Below are 24068 nucleotides of genomic sequence, written 5' to 3' on the forward strand. Positions count from 1 at the left end.
AGAAACTCAAGGGTGGGATCTGTGTCCCCCAACGCCTACTACGAGAAAAGGATTTTACAGTGAGTACAAAAAATCTAATTTTCTCGTGCATGGCATTGGGGGACACAGCACCATGGGACGTCCAAAAGCAGTCCCCGAGGGAGGGAAGAAAAAAGCGCCATGCCACCAATCTAAAGCACAGCTGCTTGCAGAACCTTGCGCCCCAGACTGGCATCAGCAGAAGCCAAGGAATGAATATGGTAGAACTTAGAAAAAGTGTGAACTGACGCCCAGGTGGCGGCCTGGCAGACCTGGGAAGCAGATGCCTGATAACGCACCGCCCAGGAAGCCCCAACCGCCCTAGTCGAATGTGCGGTCAACCTGGAAAGGGGAGCACGGCCCTTCATGACATAGGCCTCCTTGACGGCCAACCGAACCCAGCGAGAAATGGTGGCCTTAGAGGCAGGCAAACCTTTAAGAGGGCCTGCTGGAACCACAAAAAGAGTCCGAACGACGGAAGGGTTCCGTGAGGCGAAGATACAGGCGAAGAGCCCGAACAACATCCAGGCAATGGAGGGATTTCTCCCTAGAGTGAGAAGGATTAGGGCAGAATATGGAAGGACGATTTCCTCATTAATATGAAAGGAGGGAATGGGGCGCAAAACCACCTTGTCCTGATGGAACACCAGGAAAGGCGAACGGCAAGAAAGCGCCGCAAGTTCGGAGACCCGGCGGATGGAGGTGACGGCCACCTTAAACGAGACAAACGACAGAGAAATCTCTGCCAAGGGCTCGAAGGGCGATGACTGAAGGGCGTCGAGGACGAGATTCAGGTCCCACGGCTCCACCGGAAAGCGAAAGGGAGGGGCTCGGCGAGCAACACCCTGGAGAAAAGTCCTAACCGGAGCCAGTGAGGCCACATGACGCTGGAAGAGGACAGAGAGAGCCGAAATCTGCCCCCTGAGAGAAGCCAGGCGAAGACCCTTCTCAAAACCGGCCTGAAGGAAGGCCAAAATGTTAGGAACAGAAAAACAGAGGGCGAAAACGCCCGGATTCGCACCAGGCAAAATACGCTGTCCAGGTCCGTTAGTAAATGCGGGCCGACTGGGGCTTGCGAGCGTGAAGCATCGTCTGAATGACCGAGTCCGAGAGGCCGCGGGACTTCAGGACCGCAGTCTCAACAGCCACGCCGTCAAACAAAGCTGAGGTAAATTCGGGTGGAACAGAGGGCCCTGGGAAAGGAGATCGTGGCGCAGAGAAAGTCGCCACGGAACGTCGGCGAGCAGAAACACCAGATCTGCGTACCACGCCTGCGGGGCCAATCCGGAGCCACCAGGATCGCAGGAACACGGGCTGCCTTGAGGCGCTTGAGTACTCGGGGCAGGAGAGGAATGGGGTGAAAAAGATACAGAAGGTCGAACTGAGACCAAGCCAGAACTAGGGCGTTGATCGCGAGAGCCCGAGGGTCCCTGGACCACGCAACATAGCACGGGAGCCTGCGGTTGAGGCGCGACGCAAAGAGAAACACATCCAGAGTTCCCCAACGGTGACAAAGTTGGAGGAACACTTCTGGGTGGAGGGACCATTCGCCAGGGTCGACGAGCTGACGACTGAGGAAGTCTGCCGCCCAATTGTCGACCCCGGGAATGTGTACGGCGGAGAGGACAGGAACGTGCTTCTCCGCCCACCGCAGGATACGGGAGGCTTCCCGTAGGGCCATCACACTCCTGGTGCCCCCTTGGTGGTTCAGATAAGCCACGGCGGTGGAATTGTCCGTCTGAACCCGGATCGGGAGACCGCAGAGACGTGGGGTCCAGTGAGACAGTGCCAGAAAAATTGCCCTGAGTTCGAGAACGTTGATCTGCAGGGAGGACTCCTGAACAGACCAAAGACCCTGGACAGAGAGGGACTCGAAGACCGCCCCCCAACCCGAGAGGCTGGCATCCGTGGTGATCACCCGCCAACTGGAGGGAAGGAAGGACCGGCTCAGGGACACCGTCCGGGGATTCAGCCACCAGGAGAGATCCTGGCAAAGCTCGGGAGGGAGACTGGTACTGCGATCGAGGCCTGCCGGGGACTTGTCCCACCTGGATAGGATGAACAACTGAAGGTCCCGGGAGTGGAATTGGGAATGGCCTCGAATGAGGCCACCATCCTCCCCAGGACGTGCATACACATCCTGATGGTCAGAGAGGACGAGTCGCGGAGACGAGTCACCCCCGCCTGAAGAGAGGCAATCTTCTCTGGGGGAAGGAACACGCGCCCGAGGCGAGTGTCGAAGATCATGCCTAGAAAAGGCATCCTCCGGCATGGGACGAGAGAGGACTTGGAGTGGTTGATGAGCCACCCGAATTGGGCAAGAGCCGAGAGGGTGATGCGTAGGCTGGACAGGTTGTCCTCCAATGACGGAGCTCGGATCAGAAGGTCGTCCAGGTAAGGCACCAATGCGACCCCCCTGGCACGGAGAAGGGCCACGAGGGGCGCTAGCACCTTTGTGAAAACACTCGGGGCAGAGGCCAGGCCGAAGGGCAGGGCGACTAATTGAAAATGAAGAGAACCTACCGAGAACTTTTGATGGGAGAGGGCAATGGGGACGTGTAGATAAGCGCCCTGAATGTCGATGGACGACAGGAACTCGTCCGCCTCCAAGGAGCTGATCACCGACCGGAGGGATTCCATGCGGAAATGACGGACGCGGACGAAGTGATTGAGCGCCTTCAGGTCCAGGATTGGACGGAGCGAACCGTCCTTCTTGGGAACCGTAAACAGGTTTGAGTAGAAACCCTGAAAGCGTTCTGATTCCGGAACAGGAACGATGACCCCTAGAGAGCGAAGGGAACGAATGGCCTGAAAAAACTCGTCTGCCCTGGCGGGGGACCTGGAGGGCGACGTCAGGAAGAACCGTTCCGACGGAAGACCGGAAAATTCGATCTTGTATCCGGAGGAAACCACCTCCAGAACCCAAGCGTCCTCCACACTTGCTTGCCAGATATTCTGAAAGGTAAGCAGGCGCCCCCCCACCTTGACCGAAGCCGAGGCATGCGGAAGGTGGCTTAGTAGACTGGGGGCGAGCAGGTTTGGGCTTGGCATGCCAGGAGGGCTTGGCCTTAAAGGAAGGCCTGGTGGACTTCTTGTCTGATCGGGTGGGAGGGGACGGAAAGGAACGAAAAGGACTGCGCCCGAGAGGACGACCCAGGGAAGCGACGGCGGCGAAGCTGGTTCTGGGGAAGAAGGAAACTCTTACCGCCAGTGGGCTCAGAGATGAGCTCCTCCAAATGCTTCCCAAAAAGCTTCCCGCCGAGGAAGGGAAGGGAAATTGGAGCCTTCTGGGAGGCGGAATCCGCCGCCCAAGAACGAAGCCAGATGGTGCGGCGAATGGCCACAGAGTTAGCGGCCGCACGGCCGGAGCAGCGGGCCGATTCCATAGAGGCATCGCAAAGAAACCTGGATGCCTGGTAGATTTGAGAGGCAAGCACTGCCAGTTCCCCCTGGACCGAGTCTGGAGGTAAGGCTCGAATAAGCTGTTTTGCCCAGATAGCGCAGGCCTTGGCCACCCAGGAGGCGGCAAACGCAGGACGGATGGCGGCACCCTCTGCCACAAACACAGACTTGGCCAAGGAGTCGACCCGTTTGTCAGCGGGATCCGACAAGGAAGCAGCGTCAGCCAGGGGAAGGGTAGTAGCTTTCGCCAGGCGAGCAACCTGAGGGTCTAACTGAGGAGGAACCGTCCAGAGGTTGACAGATTCCTCAGAAAAAGGATAAGGGACATCCAAGGCCTTGGTAAGGTGAAGGCGCCGATCAGGGTGACGCCACTCCTTAGCCAGAAGTGCGTCAAGATCCTCGTGATTCGGGAAAACCACAGTGGAACGTCTAGAACGGCGGAAGGACACCGACTCCTGGGAGGAGGAAGAAGGATCGTCCTGCACATGGAGCACGTCCCGGACGGCTTTAATGAGATCCTGTATGGCCACAGACATCGCCGAGCACCACTCTGATTCAGAATCAGAAGCAGAGGAGTCCCCAGGAGCGGCAGAAGAAAAAATCTCGCCCGTCTCAGACTTATCCGGGAAATGATCCGAGGAAGCTGAGGAAGAGTGGGACCCGGCCGAGACCGTACGAGGTCGCTTGCGGGATCGCGTGCCAGAGCGAGAACGGACGTCCCCAGCGGGAGAGTCCCGGCTAGAAGCGGCCGCAATCTGGGCAGGCAAACGGTCCAGAGACTGCGCCAGGGATTGGGAGAGGGTGGCAAGGTTCCCTATGGCTTGGGAGAGGGTACCAGCCCATTCCGGAAGGACCAACACGGACGGGCCCACAGGGGCGGCCTGGGTGGGCCTGGGGTTGAGGCACTGCGCGCAGAGGGAGTTAGAATGGCCGCATGGGAACTTCTTATTACACAGGGAACAGGCATAATGGGTGGAAATCACAGCAGGGGGGAGTGGGGTCCCGACCAGAAGAAGACATGAGGGCTTAGGATGGAGCCTGCAAGGAAAAAACGTCAGCCGGAAAGGCTGCCTACCAGACCCAATGGTGCTGTGTCCCAGGAGAAACCGATCGCAGGAGAGGAGCAGCAAGATGGCGAACGGGGTAGGCACTGCAGGAGAGGAAGGAGCCGGCAGAAAGGAACGCCCCCCCAGAAGCCCGCGCAAATACAGGGTTGGAGGAAAGCCAAGCGCCTCCCAGGGCTCCACCCACGGAAAGGAGGGTGGAAGAGAAAGCTCCGCCCCACGTGACCTGCAGCCTAGTCGGCCGAAAAGCCGGGGCCTAAATTAGGAGCATGCGGCCGGAAACGGATGCCCGTGATCGCGGTCGCGTCCGGAAGCAGCCGCGGGGCGGGAGGGACACAGCGCTGAGGGGAATTGGCCAGGAGAGCGAAAATGACCCCCATAAGTGAGGAAAAAAGCTCCGATTACCGGGATCTCGCCCGTCTTAAAGGGCCGGACCCAGAAAAAAAACATTGGCCTCCTTGCAGGCGCCCTGGCCCCAAAATGACCCCCTGGAGATTGCATTGCCTCAGGCACTAAGAGGCCAAGGGAGAGGAGGGGGAAGGAGGAGGGAGGGAGGGGGAAGGGGACTAAAGGGTCCCCGCAATAGATCCGGATCCCTACTTACCTTTCGACGTCTTCAGGCGCAGCAATGACCACCCCCTCGGCGGACTCAACACGGGAGCCGTGGGTCTACTGGAATTCCACTGCGGAAGCAGTTTCAAGTGGGGACTGGGTGGCTGCCAGGTACCTGAGTACGCGCCCGCAGGGGGGCAACTAAAGTGGAACACGATGGAGCCACCCCTGCAGCAGGCCGAAACCTGCAGAGAAAAAAAGAGAAAAATAAAATAAAAAATAAAAATTAGCAGGATGACCTGCGAAAAAAGATAGCAGGTCATGTCTGCCTCCTACGGACACTAGAACTAGACTGATCTCTCTCGGCTCTGGCAGAGGGGTATAGCCCACCTGGGTGGAGCCAACACTTTTTTTTGTTTCTAGTGTCAGCCTCCTAGTGGCAGCTGGGCATATACCCATGGTGCTGTGTCCCCCAAAACCATGCACGAGAAATGCTTGGTCAGTAATTCCCAAAACAGGCTGGTCACGAAGGGGTTAAAACAACTAGCCCTTAAAAACAAAACCAATGTATACCTCTTGGAATTTGTTTCCTGCAGTATTCCCCTGTACTAAAAATGCCTTATCAGTACAGTTATTTGGAATCCATCATCATTTATATAAACAAAGAAAGAAAAAGAAAACGTACTGCAATCCAGTCAAACATATGAAAGGAGACAATTTCTTGGTAAAGATTTGAGAACTTTTTCTTAATTTTTTTTTTTTTTTTTAACTCTCCAAATTTTAAGGTTAGCATTTCTAATGTATTTTCCCTTTCATCCTCTCCAAATAATAAGAATAATAAAAATATTAATATTTACTTGTATAAAAAGTGCATGTGCCAAGAAAGGAAGTTTCCTAAGAACTCTCCCGCTGAGACCTTCACTTTTTCTGCAAAAAAAAAAAAATAGGAAAAAAAATACCAACACAATTAAAAAAACGCTATGAAGACTAACTTATTTATTAATAATTGCAATAACAATAATAAAAATAAAAAACTTTGGGGGACATTTACTGAGATGGCTATTTAGATGCCATTCTTAGTCCATGTGCTCTGCCTCTTTATGCGCCTAAGATTTATAGAGGTGCTGACTTGCTTAAAGGGAACCTGTCATGAACTTTATGTTGCCCATACTAACAGCATCATAAAGTAGAGACAGGTGAGTGGATTTCAGCGGTCTCTCATTTTAAAGTTAAAAGTAAGTGGTTGCCGAGAACCAGCATCACAATCATTGCAGACTGGGCCTGGAAAAGAGTCACAGCCACCTTAGAAGAGTCATGGTTATTCATGAATTCCTACTCTCCCTGACCACCTGCTGATGACTGACAGGCTTCTACCTAGCTTTCTCCCTTTCTCTCTAGGAGAGAACTGCCAATCATCAGCAGATGGGCGAGAGTGCAGAAGATTATGAATAACTATGACTCTTCTCAGGTAGATTTGACTCTTCAAAGTCTCAGCTGCAATGATTATGATTTTGGTTCTCAGCAACCACTTACTTTTAGCTCATGAGTGACACACCGCTGAAATCAGCATTTCTGTCACTAATTTATGCTGCCCTCAGCGAGGTCAGCATAAAGTAGATGACAGGTTCCCTTCAAAGAGGACCTTTACCGGTCCTGACATAACCATACACCTGGCAGTGTAGGGTATATTAATGACATGTGATAGCGCTTATTTTATTTTTCTGCATTGTTCCCCCGCTGTGCCCCCGTTTTGGTTTTCCAACCTGTATGTAAATCCATACCATCGGTACAGGGAGGAGGAGACGGCCATGTTTATCAAGGGGCGTCTCATTCTCCTGGCTATGAGCTGACCAATCGCAGTGGAGCGCTTCTCAGCCAGGGAGAAGGAGACACCCATTGAGAAACACAGCTGTCATCAATATGCCCTACACTGCCAGTGTATTTATATGGTAATGTCAGGACCGTTGAAAGGTCCTCTTTAAATCTAATCCAGCGTAGAAAAATGATGAAGCTGAGCAGAGAAAAGTGGCATACTTCCCATATTCTCAGGATATGTCATCAGTATCTGATCGGTGGGGGTCCAACACTGGTGCTCCTGTGAACACTGTGGCCTTCTCACGACTTACCAAGGACAGCGGCGTACATTTTGTAGTGGTTGTCCTTGGTATCGCGCTCAGCCCCAATCACTTAAATGGGGCTGAGCTGCCCCTAGACCACGTGACCAACGAATGTGTTGTCACTGGCCTTGGCGCTACTGTAAGCACTGCTGCCTTCTCGAACAGCTGTCAGCCTCCCACCAATCAGATACTGATGACCTAAAGGAAAATCTTGGAAAACCCCTTTAACTTCTTCAGACCGTTTTGGACCACAGGATGCAGCGATTTATTATTTTCACTTGCATACTGAAAGCCATAACATTTGCTGGATAAGTTACATTTTTCAATGCTAATGGCTTAATGCTGACAGGCATTGAATTAAGTCCTCCCTCTTTCAAGACCTAGTAGTTGGGGACAGATGGCAGACCCAGAGCCTTCATCGGGACTCTGGCTGCCATGATTCTGCTATTTCACCTGATGGTGGTGCACTGGGAGGGGGTAGTTATGAGGAGGCACAGACTGTAAACAATTACTTAGATCCAGAGCTATTATCTAAGGAGTTAAACTCTGGCAATCGAAATTAAAAGATTGTGGGTGTTGCAGTAGGAGGTCACCTGCTCTACACAGCTGGCACCTGATCCTGGCAGCGGCTCCTTTTCTGAGCCAATGCCATCACTGTGCCATAATTATATAGCACAGTGTGTTAAGACCCTTCTCATCATGACATATATTTATGTCATAGTGAGGGAAGGGGTTAACATGCGCAGGCAACAAAGAACTATACTGCATCAGAATCCCAAACAATCTGTACATGCAGAGTATATGTGTACAGCATTTACAGTGTTATAACACTTAGAAAACAAGTAGTAAAAGCAGAAAACATCACTGTATTCTAGGGGAGCAAAAAACATTGCCAGAATAAATCTTTAGGATGCATTTACACTAAAGTATTTTTGGCACACCAAACAACAAAATCACATGTTAATTCATACAGAACTTTTATTTTACATAAAAAAATAAAAAAACACACACGATGTGGAAAATATGAGTGACCTGTCTATCGCTGAGGCAGATTCTGCATCCACAGTTCCCTTTGAATGGGAACAGGATGAAAATACGGAATTCTGAAGTGGATTCCGCATCAGTTATTTTTTCAGCACTCAAAAAAATTTGTCTCAACATAAAAAAGTTGTCAGCGTACATGAGGAATAACACTATATCTAGTTATTATAGGATTTACACTTTTCACCAGAATTTTCATTTCTCTGTGAGCTTGTAGGGTAGAGACTCTTATACACTGCACACATATAAAAGAGGAGATCCTACTTTGCAGCTCATTATAAGCAGCAGCCTGGAGGACATTATACAGATGTGTACTGGGTAGCGTAGTTGTGAACCCAGCGCTGGAGTGACAAAGATAACTTATTAAAGACTTCAGCATTATCTGTGTGTCTATCTCCCTCTAATTCTGCAGGGCCCTTTCCTCTTCATAGACTTCTACGGGCATCATGTAACTTGATCAGATACCTGTATTTTAATACGTAGCAATAAAACAGATTTGATTCTAGTCTGCAGCATTTTCACTGAAGACAACTGCTTGATAAGCTATTGTCAGAGTTTTCCTTTACAGCACAAGCAGGGGTGTAGCTATAGGCAGTGAAGAAGAAGCAGTCGCCACTGGGCCCAGGAGCCTAAGGGGGCCCAAAGACCCTTGTGCCACATAAGAAGATGCCAGTATTAAACAAAGTGCATGCTGGTCATTTTACACCTCTGTTTGGAGGGAAGGGGTTAGGTCAAAAATTTGGTATTGGGAGGGGGCGGGTTCTGTTTAAATTTTTGCCTCAGGCAGCACAAAGGCTATGTGCTTCCCTGCCCCTGGCCACAAAGCACTGAGTGAAAGGGGGTCCAAGCTGAACTCTTGCACCAGAGCCCATGATACTTTAGCTATGCCCAAAAGGTGTGTGCATAGCATCAGGTTTGTTTTTTGAAGTTTGCACAACAATTACATATAATTGGATTTTTTGTACTCACCGTAAAATCCTTTTCTCGTAGTAGGCATTGGGGGACACAGCACCATGGGGTATACATCCAACTACCACTAGGATGCACTAGACACAAAAAGTGTTGGCATCTCCCAGGTGGGCTATACCCTCTCCACAGGCACAAGGCTATTCAGTTTGTACCAAAAGCAGTAGGAGAGAGAAGAAAAGCAAGGAACCAACAACTCCCGAACCAGGAAAGATCAAGAGACCATCCTGGAGAAGCGGAAGTAAAAACATAGGGTGGTATCTGTGTCCCCCAATGCCTACTACGAGAAAAGGATTTTATGGTGAGTACAAAAAAAAATCAAATTTTCTAGTGCATGGCATTGGGGGACACAGCACCATGGGACATCCCAAAGCAGTCCCAGAGGGTGGGAAAAGAACAGCCATGCCACCGGTTGGGCATACAGGTGCAGGAGAACCATGTGACCCAACAGGAAAAAACACGGAATGGGCAAGAGGTTGCATAATAGGGAAGAAACAGGGAAGCACTAGAAGACAAACGAGTGAGGGAAGCCATAGCAAGGCTCACATGTGAAGGGAGCAGGTCTCCCCTCACCGCAAGGCAGGTGATGAAGTTAAGCGCCCTATTGAAAGGTGAAAACCCAAGGCTGCTAGAGGAAACCGCCAACCCTTGGAGAAGGAGGGGGTTGAAGGTAAAGGCCAGGAAAAGAGAATGATAAGACCTGAGTCCCAAAAACAGGAGACGAGGCTCGAGCCTCTGAAAACAAGATATCACTGTGAAGCGTAAGACCAGAGGAAACTCTGGGCATATGAAGTATCAGGGAAAAAAAGGAACCAGATACAGGCCCAGGAAATCTCAGCGGGGACACACTGGACTAGGAGACATGGGAGTAGAAGGAGAGTACTCCAAACAGCCTAAGGAGGAAAGGTTCTACAACAGGAGGTCCCTCCCGAAGGAGACCATACGGCGGAATTGCAAACCGTAGCACCAAACCACTCAATACCAGGTACTTGACGTGGGAGGTTGGGAAAAGAGACACAAATCCCAAGAGGACCACAAGGCTACTGGAACCCATAAAGGGAACAATCAACCCAGCCCCCCCCCCCCCCCAAAAAAAACAAAACAAAAAAAAAAACGATTGTCATGCAGAACCTGAGTGGTCAAATGAACGGAAACAGGGACTCCAGAAAGGCGTACCCTGTATGGGCTCACAAGGAACCAGGAGATGAACCACCAGAAGACAACACAAGCCAGAATATCCAGGAAAGGTGAAATGAAACTACCATAGGGGAAGGGACATTGGCCATGGACAACTAGCCATTCCAAGAATAGTGACTAGCAAACTGTATACATTGTCCCAGAGAGGGCAAGTACAGCAGCTCAGGATGTACCACTAAATTGACAGACATCCATATGCATAAGGAATGCAGAAGTTGCCATGAAAAAAACTGATGAGACTACACAGAAATGTAGAAACCAGCTGCGACCGGCATACTGAAAACGCCCAGGGGGGAGAAAGTACCTGACAGGTGCAGACAACGGCAAGGTCCAAGGGGACTGCCCCTCTGTCATGTAGTACAACTAAGCAGAGAATATAAGGGAATACCGAGAACACCTGGACCCAGAAGGAACTACGGGACCCTGTCCGATGCCAGAGCAATCAGCTGAAAATTCACCTACCAGGCAGGTGTGTGGCGCTCACTGGTCCTGTCCCTGACCAGTCAGGGAGGACATCCAGCGACGATAAATGCCGTTGACCCCAGAAGGATTCAGTGTGGCGGAGGACATCCAGCGATGACCGAAAACTGCTGCAGCGGCCGGTGCTCACCAAGCTACGTGCCCCAACAAGGTAGAAGATCCAGTGGAGATCACTGTACTCCACCAGGAATGGGCCGCTCTGTAATAGGAAACAACGCGAGTACTCCTCTATAACATGGGGTAACGCAGAGTGCAGCATACCGTAGTACCTTATAGAGATGGCAAGAGCAACCCTAGCCCAAAGGCCAACAACCACCTGGCCATGGTGTAGGGAGCGTGGTTGTATGTGGACCACCCGCCGGATCAGAACAGATCAGCCATATACTGGAGCTACCAGAAGTAGCACTAGACCGACAAGGTGGGGGTTGGGCTGGCCCACCCCTGCCAGATATGGCAACCATGCACATGCTGAACCAGGATAGCCTGTTGTAGACAGTGTCTTGAGAAGTACAAGGAGACCATTGAGCACGACAGTAACGGAGTGACAGATGTATGGAAGAACCAAAAGGATTGAACCAACATCCGCAGCACAGATTAGAGCATGGGGGCAGAAAGCACCCAGTAATACAGAAACTGTATGGGCCACAGATTGCACCATAGGGCCCAGCACTTGGGGTACTACAAACACACACCTAAAATATAGGTAAAGTGGCTGCATGTTGCAGAGTGGAAACATAGCCACAGCATCTGGGAATGCAACAGCATTTGGAGGGTACAGGTACTCAACCTGTAAAGTAGAAATACGGCTGTGTAGTGCAGAGATACGACCAGACAGGTGTAATGGGTACAGCATCTGGAGATGATAGAGGTACTACATTTAAGATCGGAGCAATGTGGCCGCATGGTGCACCCTAGAACCAGAGAGGTGCAACAGCTACCGCGTTAGCAATGGTACCTATATTCCGCCCGGGAAGGGGAAAATAGGGCCGCACGGTACCACAAAGAACAAGACAGGTGCACACTACAATCAGGTAGGTGCAATGGCAACTGAAGGAGGCCCTCTATTTCGCCTGAAAAAAAGGGAAACAGGGCCGCATAGTACACCATAGAGCCAGACAGGTGTAACAGCTGCAGCATCGGAGACGGTGCAGGAACTCTACCTATTAAGGGAGTAAGATGGCTGTTTGGTGCACACTATGATGAGGTAGGTGCAATGGCCACGGCAATTGAAGGAGGCCTCAATATCTCGTCCGGTAAGGGAGAGAAAATGCCACATGGTACACCATAAAGCCAGACAGGAGTAACGGCTACAGCATCCGGAGATGGTGCAGGTACTCTACCTATGAAGGGATCAAGGTGGCAATTCTATGGCAATTGAAAGTGGCCTCTATATCTCGCCCGTAGGGAGAAATGTTGCCGCATGGAACACAATAGAGCTCGCCAGGGGTATTGGCTACAGCATCTGGAGATGGTGAAGGTACTCTACCTATGAAGGGAGCAAAGTGGCTTGGAACAGACAGGTGCAATTGCTACGGCAATTGAAGGCAGCCTGCATATCTCGCCCGGAAGGGAGAAATAGTGCCGCATGGAACACCATAGAGCCAGCCAGGAGTAATGGCTTCAGCATCTGGAGTAGGTGTAGGTACTCTACCTATGAAAGGAGCAAGGCGGCTGGAAACAGACAGATAATTGCTTTTTACTCACCAACCTACAGGAGGCATTTGCCTGAGCTAACAGCTTGCCTAGAACAGGGACCACCTGTAATGAGGTAGAGAGGCGAACACCAGCACCAGGATGGGGACCCGGTGGAAACACTCTCAAATGTGTAGAGCATAGCCACTGGTATAGGGGAACCAGGAAGGCTCGTCAGGTACAGGCAGTGGTGCAAGTAACCCCCTGTTAAGGAGAAGGCATACGTACCAGAGACACCACGCAGGTGACTCAGTATGCTAAACAGGAGGACGGCTGCCTTACCTGTGTGGTTGAATACCTGTGCACTCAGGGGAGCGCCATCCGAAAATCCACTAGAGGGGATACCAACCCTGGGAACGAGAGGTTCCTCCGTGCACGTTAGTCTTGACCTCCCAGAGGGCTTCAGTATGGAGGAAGACCGCCTGATGCTCTGTTCCGAGGGAATCGGTGCAGAGGTGTCCCCAGAGGCAACGGATGGGGTGACAGGAAAGGATTCGTCACCAGCCTCAGGCCTGTCCTGGGGAGGACCCGAGGAGGGGTGGAACCCTGTTAAGACCACCCGAGGTTGTACTGTGACCCGGTATCTGAGCGTGCACCATCTGCAGGGAGGTCCCTGGGAGGGCAGAGGTGGCCGCAATTTGGGTAGGTAGCGGTCAGAGACTCCGCCAGGGATTGGGAGAGTCAGACAAGGTTCCCATGGCTTTGAAAGGGAGGGAGCCCATTTAGGAGGGACCTACACAAAAGGATTGGTCAGGGGACACGATGGGGTCTGGGAAGAGGTACTGCACACAAGCAGGGACAGGCTGACCGCATGGCATCCTTCGTAGACAGCGGACGCACGTGAAAACACGTGGCGATCCGAGGAGAGGCTGGGAGAGGAGACCCTCATAGAGCAGCCAGCAGAGGCTGTCTTATCTGGACCCGGATGCCATGTTCCCCAAAGAGGTGCTGCAGCAGCTATAGAGGTGGACAGGAGGGCTGCAGGAGAAATGAAGCAATTGAGAAGGGGGGTTAGCCACCCCCTCAAACAGAAAAACCACGTTAGGCCAGGAAAGGGTGGAGGAGATAGCCCCTCCCGAGGGCCGGACGGGGTCAGAAAAGGCCGGGAAGCAAGGAGGAGGGGCCGGGAAGATCGTGGCCTAGCAGGTCCAAAAGCCGGGGCTGGAATGGAGCGAGGGGGGGCGGGGCGAATCGCGGCCGACCAAGGGCCCTCCGGACCTACAAAACTAGGTGAGGAGGGTAGGGGGGGGAAGAAGCGACACCTGGGGATGGGCGGATCAGGGCAAACTGAGCACCTGGGAGCCGGGAACGGGCCATGGAAGATGAGGCCTAGTCTCGGGAGAAGCCGGGGACTAAAGTAGCGGGGAAGGCCGGGGAGAAGACTGTGTGGCCAAGGAGGAGAGGAAAACCAACCAAGGGGGAAGAGAAAGGAGGGGAAACCAGAATATAACCCCCCCCCAACCAAGAAAAAAAGGGAGGGTTGTCTTGGAGGAAGATGGAGTCTTCCCAGGACCCCCGGCTAAGGTTGATCCCACCCCCGGCCACAGGAGGGAACCTAACCCTGGGGCAGGGACACAGGGACAGGGGAATATACTCACCATCCGTCTTCGGGCGCCACCCCTTCGGCAGATGCAACACGGGAACCGTGGGAATGCCGGCAAGCCACTGCGGATGCAGTCTGTGGGGACTGGGTGACCGGCGATGGTACCGAAGTACGTGCCCGCGGGGGGGGGGGGGGGGGGGGGGGGGGGGCAACTAAAGTGGAACACTATGGAACCCCAGCCTGCAGCAGGTATAACGGTGGAGATCACCGAAACCTGCAGAAGAGAGAAAAAAAGAATAAAAATAAAAAAACAGCAGGAACTGCAAAAAAAAAGCAGGACAGGTCTACCTCCTACGGACACTAGACTAAAACTGAATAGCCTTGTGCCTGTGGAGAGGGTATAGCCCAGCTGGGAGGAGCCAACACTTTTTGTGTTTAGTGCCTCCTAGTGGTAGTTGGACGTATACCCCATGGTGCTGTGTCCCCCAATGCCATGCACGAGAAACATTTTTATCTTTCAGGTACTCCATACTTAACCATGTTAATATAAGCAACTTACCTAGAAATTTCATTTAGCAATAAACTAAGCTTGGATACATTATTTTCCACATAGTCAATCATTTCCAAGTCTCGTAAAGTAAGTAGTTGCTGTCTGGGGTATATTATCTGACACTGAAAAAAAAAATTAAATAAATTAAAACCTTCCCTTTGATAAATTTGATTTATTATCATTGTAAGTAAACTGTCTCCTATAAAAGTATTTAGTTAGGTACTCTTATTAGAAGAACAAGTATAGTAACATTACCTTCATAAGTTCTTCTATACAAGAAATGTAAATGTTAAAAATTGCAGCAGGAGATGGTGGGCCAATATATTGTTTTATATCTGCTCTGTCAACAAAGGCCATATCAATTTTCTCAGTAATGTTGGAAGTTGTCAAGATAACTACATTTGGATACCTAAAAAAAAAATAAAAAAAAAAGATTGAAGATTAAAGGGGTTATCCAGTCCTAAAAAAAAAGCCCCCCTCCCCTCATGCGGAATATTTTTACCCGGGTCCCCGCACCATCCGTGCGCGAGGAGAAGTGGCAGTGGAGGTGCGAAGGACCAGGTGCGGTGTGGGGATCTGGGTAAGTATATTCAGCGTGTGGGCCCCGGCTTTTTAGGACTGGATAACCCCATTAAATTAAAATCACAAAGATACATTATAAAAATCTGTATTCACATAATCAGGTCAAGATAAGTTTTTAACAGGTTTGTAAAATACATTTTATAAATTAATCTAAATAATATCAATACAAAATCTCAATATGGATGTCAAATTAATTTCCAACATGCTCAATGCATCTTTTCGCCACACTTAGCAAATGAAGGCAAGGGCTATACAGAGTCTTTTCTTTAGCCCAATATCTCAGATGTAAAGAGTCTGGCCCATATTTACTAATGTATCTGCAAGAAAAAGGTCTTTAAAAAAAAAAAAAAAAAGGGGCACAAAATGGCACATCAACGGTTTCTACACTTTTTCCCAACATGCTCAACAAGGTCTGAAGCTTCATAGAAGGAGGCAGAGACTTATGAGAAAGAGGGCTTAATATACAGTATGTCATTACGCATCAACATTTCACATCAATTCTGGTGTACCCTTGTGGCAGGAATGCATACACAGCCCATTAAATGATGGGTTTTGTGCAGTAATTTGCCCTATTCTCATTAACTCTCCAGCTTGGCAGCTTAAAAAGAGAACATTTTGTTCCTGAGGCAGGACCTGCACCAAGTCAGGGAACTACTCCTGTGTAGAGACACACACAGCCATGCTAAACACATTGTTATCTAAAACAGATGATTTGAAGGCCAGGCTGAGGAGAAATAATGTGAGGCTGGTGGGAGCCAGAATAGTTAAAATAGTTAGAAAATTGGCTCAAGACTACCTTTGGAGCTGAAACTCTGCTGCCACGTTATTCTGTGGAACATGCACAGAGTGCCCACATAGCCCTCTCCACCTTGGGCCCTGTCACCACTTTCAGATTTTATTAAAGGGGTTGTCCCATGAAAAATATTCTAGTTTTCAAACCAGCACTTGGATCTGAATTCTTTTGTAACTGCATGTAAAAATGTAGTGAATGTAGTATATCCACTATCTGTATAAACACCCGCTGTTCGCCTTTTTTTGTAAATTCTCTGTCCAGCTCAGTAAGGTTGAGACACATGCTCAGATCTACCCTTCAACTCCCACCAGCTGAAACAGAAAAGACACATTCCCTGATAATGGACACGCACCCTGAGCTGCCTGGAGCAATGAATTAGTAGATCTCTGGATCCATGTGAGGTACAGGGCGGGTTCTAAGGTTGCTAGAAAGAAACTGTCATGTACTGTATGATAACTGATATTTATTTTTTATATGACTCAAGGAATAACCCCTTTAAGCTACTCCAATACAGAAACAGGGATGCCATCCTCAAAGCTGCCAGGAACAAGACTTACCATCAACTGCAAGAAAATTGTCTTAGGCCTCATGTTCCGTTTTTTTTCGCGGACCCATTGACTTTCAATGGGTCCGTGGAAAAATCGGAAAATGCACCGTTTTGCAGCCGCATCCGTGTTTCCTGTCCATCAAAAAAATATGACCTGTCCTATTTTTTTGATGGACAACGGTTCACGGACACATTCAAGTCAATGGGTCTGTGAAAAAACACGGATGCACACAAGATTGGCATCCGCGTCCGTGGCCGTAGGCTACTTTCACACAGACAGATCCGCAGATCCGTCTGCATAAAAGCTTTTTCAGAGCTGAGTTTTCACTTCGTGCAAACTCAGATCCGACAGTATATTCTAACACAGAGGCGTTCCCATAGTGATGGGGACGCTTCTAGTTAGAATATACTTTGAACTGTGTACATGACTGCCCCCTGCTGCCTGGCAGCACCCGATCTCTTACAGGGGGCTGTGATCCGCACAATTAACCCCTCAGGTGCTGCACCTGAGGGGTTAATTGTGCGTATCATAGCCCCCTGTAAGAGATCATGTGCTGCCAGGCAGGAGGGGGCACACCCCCTCCCTCCCCAGTTTTAAATTCATTGGTGGCCAGTGCGGCCACCCCTCCCTCCCCTGTAGCACTGTAGATTCATTGGTGGCCAGTGCGGCCCCCCCCCTCCCTCCCCTGTACTACTGTAGATTCATTGGTGGCCAGTGGGCCCCCCTCCCTCCCCTGTAGTACTGTAGATTCATTGGGTGCTGCCAGGCAGCAGGGGGCAGTCATGTACACAGTTCAAAGTATATTCTAACTTGAAGCGTCCCCATCACTATGGGAACGCCTCTGTGTTAGAATATACTGTCGGATATGAGTTTTCACAATCTAACTCAAATCCGACGGTATATTCTAACATAGAGGCGTTCCCATGGTGATGGGGACACTTCAAGTTAAAATATACCATCGGATTGGAGAAAACTCCGATCCGATGGTATAATAGGGACTCCTGACTTTACAATGAAAGTCAATGGGGGACGGATCCGTTTGCAATTGCACCATATTGTGTCAACGTCAAACGGATCCGTCCCCATTGACTTGCATTGTACTTCAGGACGGATCCGTTTGGCTCCGCACGGCCAGGCGGACACCAAAACAACTTTTTTTTCATGTCCGTGGATCCTCCAAAAATCAAGGAAGACCCACGGACGAAAAAACGGTCACGATCACGGACCTACGGACCCCGTTTTTGCGGACCTTAAAAAAAAAACGGTTGTGTGCATGAGGCCTTACTCTGAGATTACTTGGCAGAAGTGTAAAAATGCAGGGCACAGTTTTTGCATGTGAAATGGTAATTCAGTCTGTAAATTTCATAGTCTATGCTCTAGCCAGCAAGATTGAGCTTTTTTTGCCATGAGGGGGCGTGGCTAGATGCAGAGCTTTGCAGACGAGTGGCGCGCTAGCTCCAGGATAAAGCGGCACAAAGCACCCTCATAAGCCTTTAATAGGGTCCAGTTCCTCTCTAGTGTGCGGCAGTTACTAGTGATGAAGTAAATGGGCAGTGCCAGAAGAAATTATACAGCATCGAGCAGGATCTTGGCATTCATCCTGGCAGCAAATAGAATTCAAGATGATGTCCGCTCTCCACAACATGTAGTTACAGAAAGAGACAATTCCCTTCCAGGGACTCATCAAACCTTTTCTGCACACTCGTCATTGGGCTTACAGTCTCATTTAACCCCTACTGCACCAGAACAGCTATTTCCACAGGATTCTTCAGCTTCTGTTTCTAAATAAAACATCGCTCCTGCACACAATACTCAGTTATAGGCACATTGTTTAACACCTATTTCTTAAGCCATTTTAAGATCATTACTCATGGATCTAAACAATCCACGCATAAGGACATAACATCAGCATTTAATGCACCACAGAAAGAAATCATTCAGATTGGCTCAATAACCTCTTATATAAAAAGGAAAAAATTTAGTAATTTACTACGGCTTAAAACCAGCCTGTAGGTGCACATAATGAGGCGGAAGATGATATTATTATATTTAAACTTAAAGGGGTTGTCCCATTGAAAATATTTCACAGTTTTCAAACCAGCACCTGGATATGAATACTTTTGAAATTGCACGTGATTAAAAATGTTGTAAAGCCACTGAGTTATTCAATAAAATGTATCTGTGTAGCGCAACCTGCTCAGTTCCATCCTTCAATTGCTTCCTGAGCTGTGATAGGCAGAGTGCTTCATCAGAGAAGACACGCCCCCTGAGCTGCAGCAGTAAAGACACACCCCTTGAGCTAAAAGCTCGCTATAAATCTAGCAGAGCAATGCATGGGGAGATCTCTGGACCCATGTGAGGTACAGGGCTGGTTCTAGCTTTGTCATGTAGTACATGATGTCTTATTTTCATTGTTCACATTAATCATGGGATAACCCCTTTAATAAAACTTATACTCTAGTGCAGGGGTGGGCAACCTGCGGCTCTCCAGCTGTTGTGAAACTACAATTCCCAGCATGCTCCATTTTAAGAGTTCTGAGAAGAGCAGAGCAAGTATGCATGATGGGAGTTGTAGATTCACATCAGCTGGAGTGCTGGAGGTTGCCCACCCCTGCTCTAGTGTCTATGTATGTACCTAAAGTCCACCATCCTCCGTTTATTAAAGATTTTATTCTCAACTTTATCTGCCACTAAACAAGGAGTGCTCCTTCTATGTGGAGATTTCAATCTCTCCCCTACTATTACTGACACTCAGGATCACAGTCAAATCCACATTTCTCTTAATTCCTTCTTGGAGTTGTTCATGCGTTAGAATGGGATTACACTTTCTACTCCCATCCCCATAAAATTATACTCTAATGGTCTAAAAATTGTTGATAAATGGATACTACAAAGTGTTAAAGCTGGTAGGATTGGCTATTACATGGTCTCATCATGTTGCAGTATCCTGCCAGTTAGAAGATTTTAATATACCTCCTTACTCCCCTTGGAGAGTAAATAACTACTGTCCCACCCCTCATCAAAATCGCAATTGCTAAATTCTTTACAAGAATATCCTTTCTTTAACTGCACTCCTGAGGCATCACCAGTTACAGGTTGGTGTGTTCATAAACCATTCATAGAAGGCCAACTGATTCAGGCAGATTTTCTTTAAACAAGTGGTTGGGCCAGTACTCAAGTCTGCTTCAAACTGAAAACCTGAGCAGCTCTATAGCTGCATTAGAACCCCAACTCCCGTCACATACAACCAATTTAAGGACCTGAGATTTGATCTTTATTAGCTATACCAACACAAATTTGAACATAACTTAAAGGCTATGTACACCCTTGGGGGCGATTTAATTTTTTTTATTGCTTTGTACTCATTTTGAGCAAAAGAATTTTTTTAAAACATTTTTATTAACCCCTTAGGGAGTGTAATAGCAAGCGATCAAAAAGTCATATGCACCCCAAAATAGTGCCAAACAAACAGTCATCTCAGCCCGCAAAAAATTAGACCCTACCCAAGGTAATCGCCCAAAAACTGAAAAAATTATGGCCCTCAGACTATGGAAACACTAAAACATGATTTTTTTTTGCTTCAAAAATGAAATCATTGTGCAAAACTTACATAAATAAAATAAAAAGTATACATATTAGGTATCGCCGCATCTGTGACAACCTGGTCTATAAAAATATCACATGATCTAACCTGTCAGATGAATGTTGTAAATAACAAAAAATAAAAACTGTGCCAAAACAGCTATTTCTTGTTATCTTGCCTCACAAAAAGTGTAATATAGAGCAACCAAAAATCATATGTACCCTAAACTAGTACCAACAATACTGCCACCCTATCCCGTAGTTTCTAAAATGGGGCCACTTTTTTGGAGTTTCTACTCTAGGGGTGCATCAGGGGGGCTTCAAATGGGACATGGTGTAAAAAAAAACAGTCCAGCAAAATCTGCCTTCCAAAAACCGTATGGCATTCCTTTCCTTCTGCGCCCTGCCGTGTGCCCATAAAGCGGTTTACGACCACATATGGGGTGTTTCTGTGAACTACAGAATCAGGGCCATAAATATTGAGTTTGGTTTGGCTGTTAACCCTTGCTTTGTTACTGGAAAAAAATTATTAAAATGGAAAATCTGCCAAAAAAGGAAAATTTTTAAATTGTATCTCTATTTTCCATTAATTCTTGTGGAACACCAAAGGGTTAACAAAGTTTGTAAAATCAGTTTTGAATACCTTTAGGGGTGTAGTTTCTAGAATGGGGTCATTTTTGGGTGGTTTCTATTATGTAAGCCTCGTAAAGTGACTTCAGACCTGAACTGGTCCCTAAAAATTGGGTTTTTGAAAATTTCTGAAAAATTTCTTTCTTCTAAGCCTTGTAACATCCATAAAGAATAAAATATCATTCCCAAAATGATCCAAACATGAAGTAGACATATGGGGAATGTAAAGTAATAACTATTTTTGGAGGTATTACTATGTATTCTAGAAGTAGAGAAATTGAAACTTGGAAATTTGCAATTTTTTACAAATTTTTGGTAAATTTGGTATTTTTTTATAAATAAAAATGATTTTTTTTTTTTACTTCATTTTACCAGTGTCATGAAGTACAATATGTGACGAAAAAACTATCTCAGAATGGCCTGGATAAGTCAAAGCGTTTTAAAGTTATCAGCACTTAAAGGGACACTGGTCAGATTTGCAAAAAATGGCCAAGTCCAGAAGGTGAAATAAGGGGCTAAAAATGTGGAGCCATTTTCTCTGTACAGGGTTGAGTTTCTCAAGTACCAGCATCAAAATTTTTTGCCTGTTCAGTCAACTGATGGGCTCCTTATCTCTGACCTTATAAACGCTCACTAAAGCTCAATTCTTAACCTACTGAAATGAATGGGGCTTAAATACATGTTTATGACCTTTAAATAGAGATCAGGTTTATTAGTTAAATAAAATAAAAATAAAGATTTAAACAGCTAGAAAACAGTTAACATTTTGTGACAGAATGGCTTAATATTTTCAATACCAATAATGCAATAAAAAAAAAAAGACTGCACCCTAAACTGTACATAGCCTTTAAGGAGATCTAGAGACAGATTTTAAGGGCAGGGCAATAGAGCTAGTCCAAGTCTTTCTAACAAAATCAAAGCTAGGATAACTAAATACAAACTACATTTTAGATGTGATAATAACCAAAGGATAAAGCAAATATATTTGCTTGTTATTACTCCAAATTGTACAATTTACATGAGGATAGTTCTGTACAGCAACTGAAATTACTCAAATCTTAAAAAAAACAACAACAAATCCCGGGGTCCTGACAGACTGACCAATGAATACTTTAAAACCTTTGAACACATTGGTTGGTCAGTGGGTTTTCCTGGTTTGGGGAGAACCACTATAAGCGTTTAAAGCATTTCTGTTGGAATTTCACTCAATTTAAAGCCCCATTCACACATCAGGGTTTTGGTCAGTGATTTCAATTAGTGATTTTGAGCCAAAACCAGGTGCGGCTCTAAACACAGAACAGGTGCAGATCTTTCACTTGTACTTATATCTCATGTCTGTTGAGCACCAATCCTGGTTTGGATTCACAATCACTGATGGAAAATCAGTGACCATACATTGACATGTAAATAAGGCTTAACTCCTTAAGGACACAGACATATTTCACCTTAAAGGACTTCTGTCAGCCCACTAAACCGTTTTTTTTTTTTCTTACTAATAATCCCTATACTGCGAGCTCTGCATACATAAGTTAAATAATCATTTTGGTTCAGTAGAATTTGATAAAAAGCTATTTTTTAAATATGCTAATTACCTTGCTACCAGCAAGTAGGGCGGCTACTTGCTGGTAGCAGCCGCATCCTCCGATCCTAATGACGCCCCCTCCGCATTGTGATTGACAGGGCCAGGGAACGGAATCGTTCTCTGCTGGCCCTGCCTGTTAGCATTCAAAATCTGGCGCCTGCGCCGCAGCCGTACCTATCTTCAATCTCGCTCGCTCGGCCGCTCCATCCTCAATGCGCCTGCGCCAATGACGTCACATCTACACCCGGCGCAGGCGCATTGAGGAGCGAGCGGCCGCCTCTCAGTGCGCCTGCGCAGATTGAAGATACGTACGGCCGCGGCGCAGGCGCCAGATTTTGAATACTAACAGGCAGGGCCAGCAGAGAACGATTCCGTTCCCTGTCCCTGTCAATCACAATGCGGAGGGGGCGTCATTAGAAAAGTTAATACAAGCTAATATGGTATTATCCATATTGCTTTGCTGGCTGGGTTAATTTTTCCATCACATTATATACTGCTTGTTTCCAAGGTTACAGACCACCCTGAAATCCATGCAAAAGAGTCAGCCTCTCTGGTGGCTGGGAATATGGGAGCGCACATAGGCTAGTGCTTGTTCCTATATTGTGCAAGCACCACCACCACTGATGGATTGCGGAAATGAGCAGTGTATAATGTGATGGAAAAATCAATCCAGCCAGCAAAGGAAGCAATATGGACAATAACAATACATTAGGAAGTGGCTTGTATTAACTTTCTCTACATGATAATTGCCACTTACCGAAGTGAGACAACCCATTTAAGTTTCTGGCTTGAAATGTCAATGTGCTAAGACATTCTACTAAATGTTTAGCCGTTTTCCATTATGACCACACTTATTTACCAGCCATAGTATGTCTATACGAGACATACTTGGAGAAAGAAAAAGAGATTTTTTGTGAAACTCACCTGTAAAATCTTTTTCTCGTCTTTTCCATTGGGGGACACAGACCATGGATATAGCTTAAGCCACCACTAGGAGGAGACACTATGCAAATAAGAGAAAACAGCTCCTCCTCCACTGGCTATACCCCCATGCTCCAACAGGAGGACCTCAGTGCGTGCAAAAGCAGTAGGAGAAGGAGACAAAAACCAAATATTAATAAAGAAAACAGAACCTAGGAATACCGCCATCAGGCCGTAAACCATAAGGTCCCAATAGAATAGAACCAACCCCTCCTGTAACAGACAAGAATGGGTGGGAGCTGTGTCCCCCAATGGAGAAGACGAGAAAAAGATTTTACAGGTGAGTTTCACAAAAAAATCTCCTTTTCTCGCCCATTCCATTGGGGGACACAAACCATGGTACATCCTAGAGCAGTCCATGGGGTTGGAAGACCAACACCTCCAGAGGGAAACGTCCAACGGTTAAACAGGAACCACAGCCTGCAATACCTTGCGCCCTAGGGCAGAATCAGTCGACGCCAGAGAGTGCAGCTGGTAGAACTTGGTAAAGGTATGTAAGGACAACCAGGTGGCCGCCTTACAAAGTTGTGATGTAGAGGCTCGATTGTGCCTAGCCCAGGAGGCCCCCACCGCCCTGGTGGAGTGCGCGGTAACCCCCGCTAGGGGAAACCCTACCATGGGACCGATAGGCCATGGTAATAGTCAACCTAATACACCGAGCCACAGTGACCTTGGAGGCCGCCAGACCCTCAAGAGGCCCCTCGGGAACCACAAAAAGGGAGTCCGAGCGGCGAAATGGGCCAGTAAC

At 47.9% G+C, this 24068-nt stretch overlaps 1 protein-coding gene and 1 long non-coding RNA gene across 5 annotated transcripts in view; one reads left to right on the top strand and one right to left on the bottom strand.

Moving 5' to 3' along the window:
• Positions 1 to 24068, bottom strand: part of TRIP13 (thyroid hormone receptor interactor 13) — a 211376-nt gene that overhangs the window by 18674 nt on the left and 168634 nt on the right. For all 4 annotated transcript variants that reach the window (XM_040434140.1, XM_040434142.1, XM_040434139.1 and 1 more), the window contains exons 11-13: positions 14878 to 15031; positions 14632 to 14744; positions 5894 to 5963 (exon numbers count right to left, since the gene is read on the bottom strand). In XM_040434140.1, coding sequence (XP_040290074.1) covers positions 5894 to 5963; positions 14632 to 14744; positions 14878 to 15031 — 337 coding nt within the window. The remainder of the gene's footprint in view (positions 1 to 5893; positions 5964 to 14631; positions 14745 to 14877; positions 15032 to 24068) is intronic.
• Positions 3315 to 13712, top strand: LOC121002691. The gene is made up of 3 exons (XR_005779310.1): positions 3315 to 3686; positions 10996 to 11000; positions 13702 to 13712. It is a non-coding gene; the product is annotated as an uncharacterized LOC121002691 (long non-coding RNA).

This window comes from Bufo bufo, chromosome 5 (genome assembly GCF_905171765.1).
Source record: "Bufo bufo chromosome 5, aBufBuf1.1, whole genome shotgun sequence".
Classification (NCBI taxonomy): Eukaryota; Metazoa; Chordata; class Amphibia; order Anura; family Bufonidae; genus Bufo; species Bufo bufo.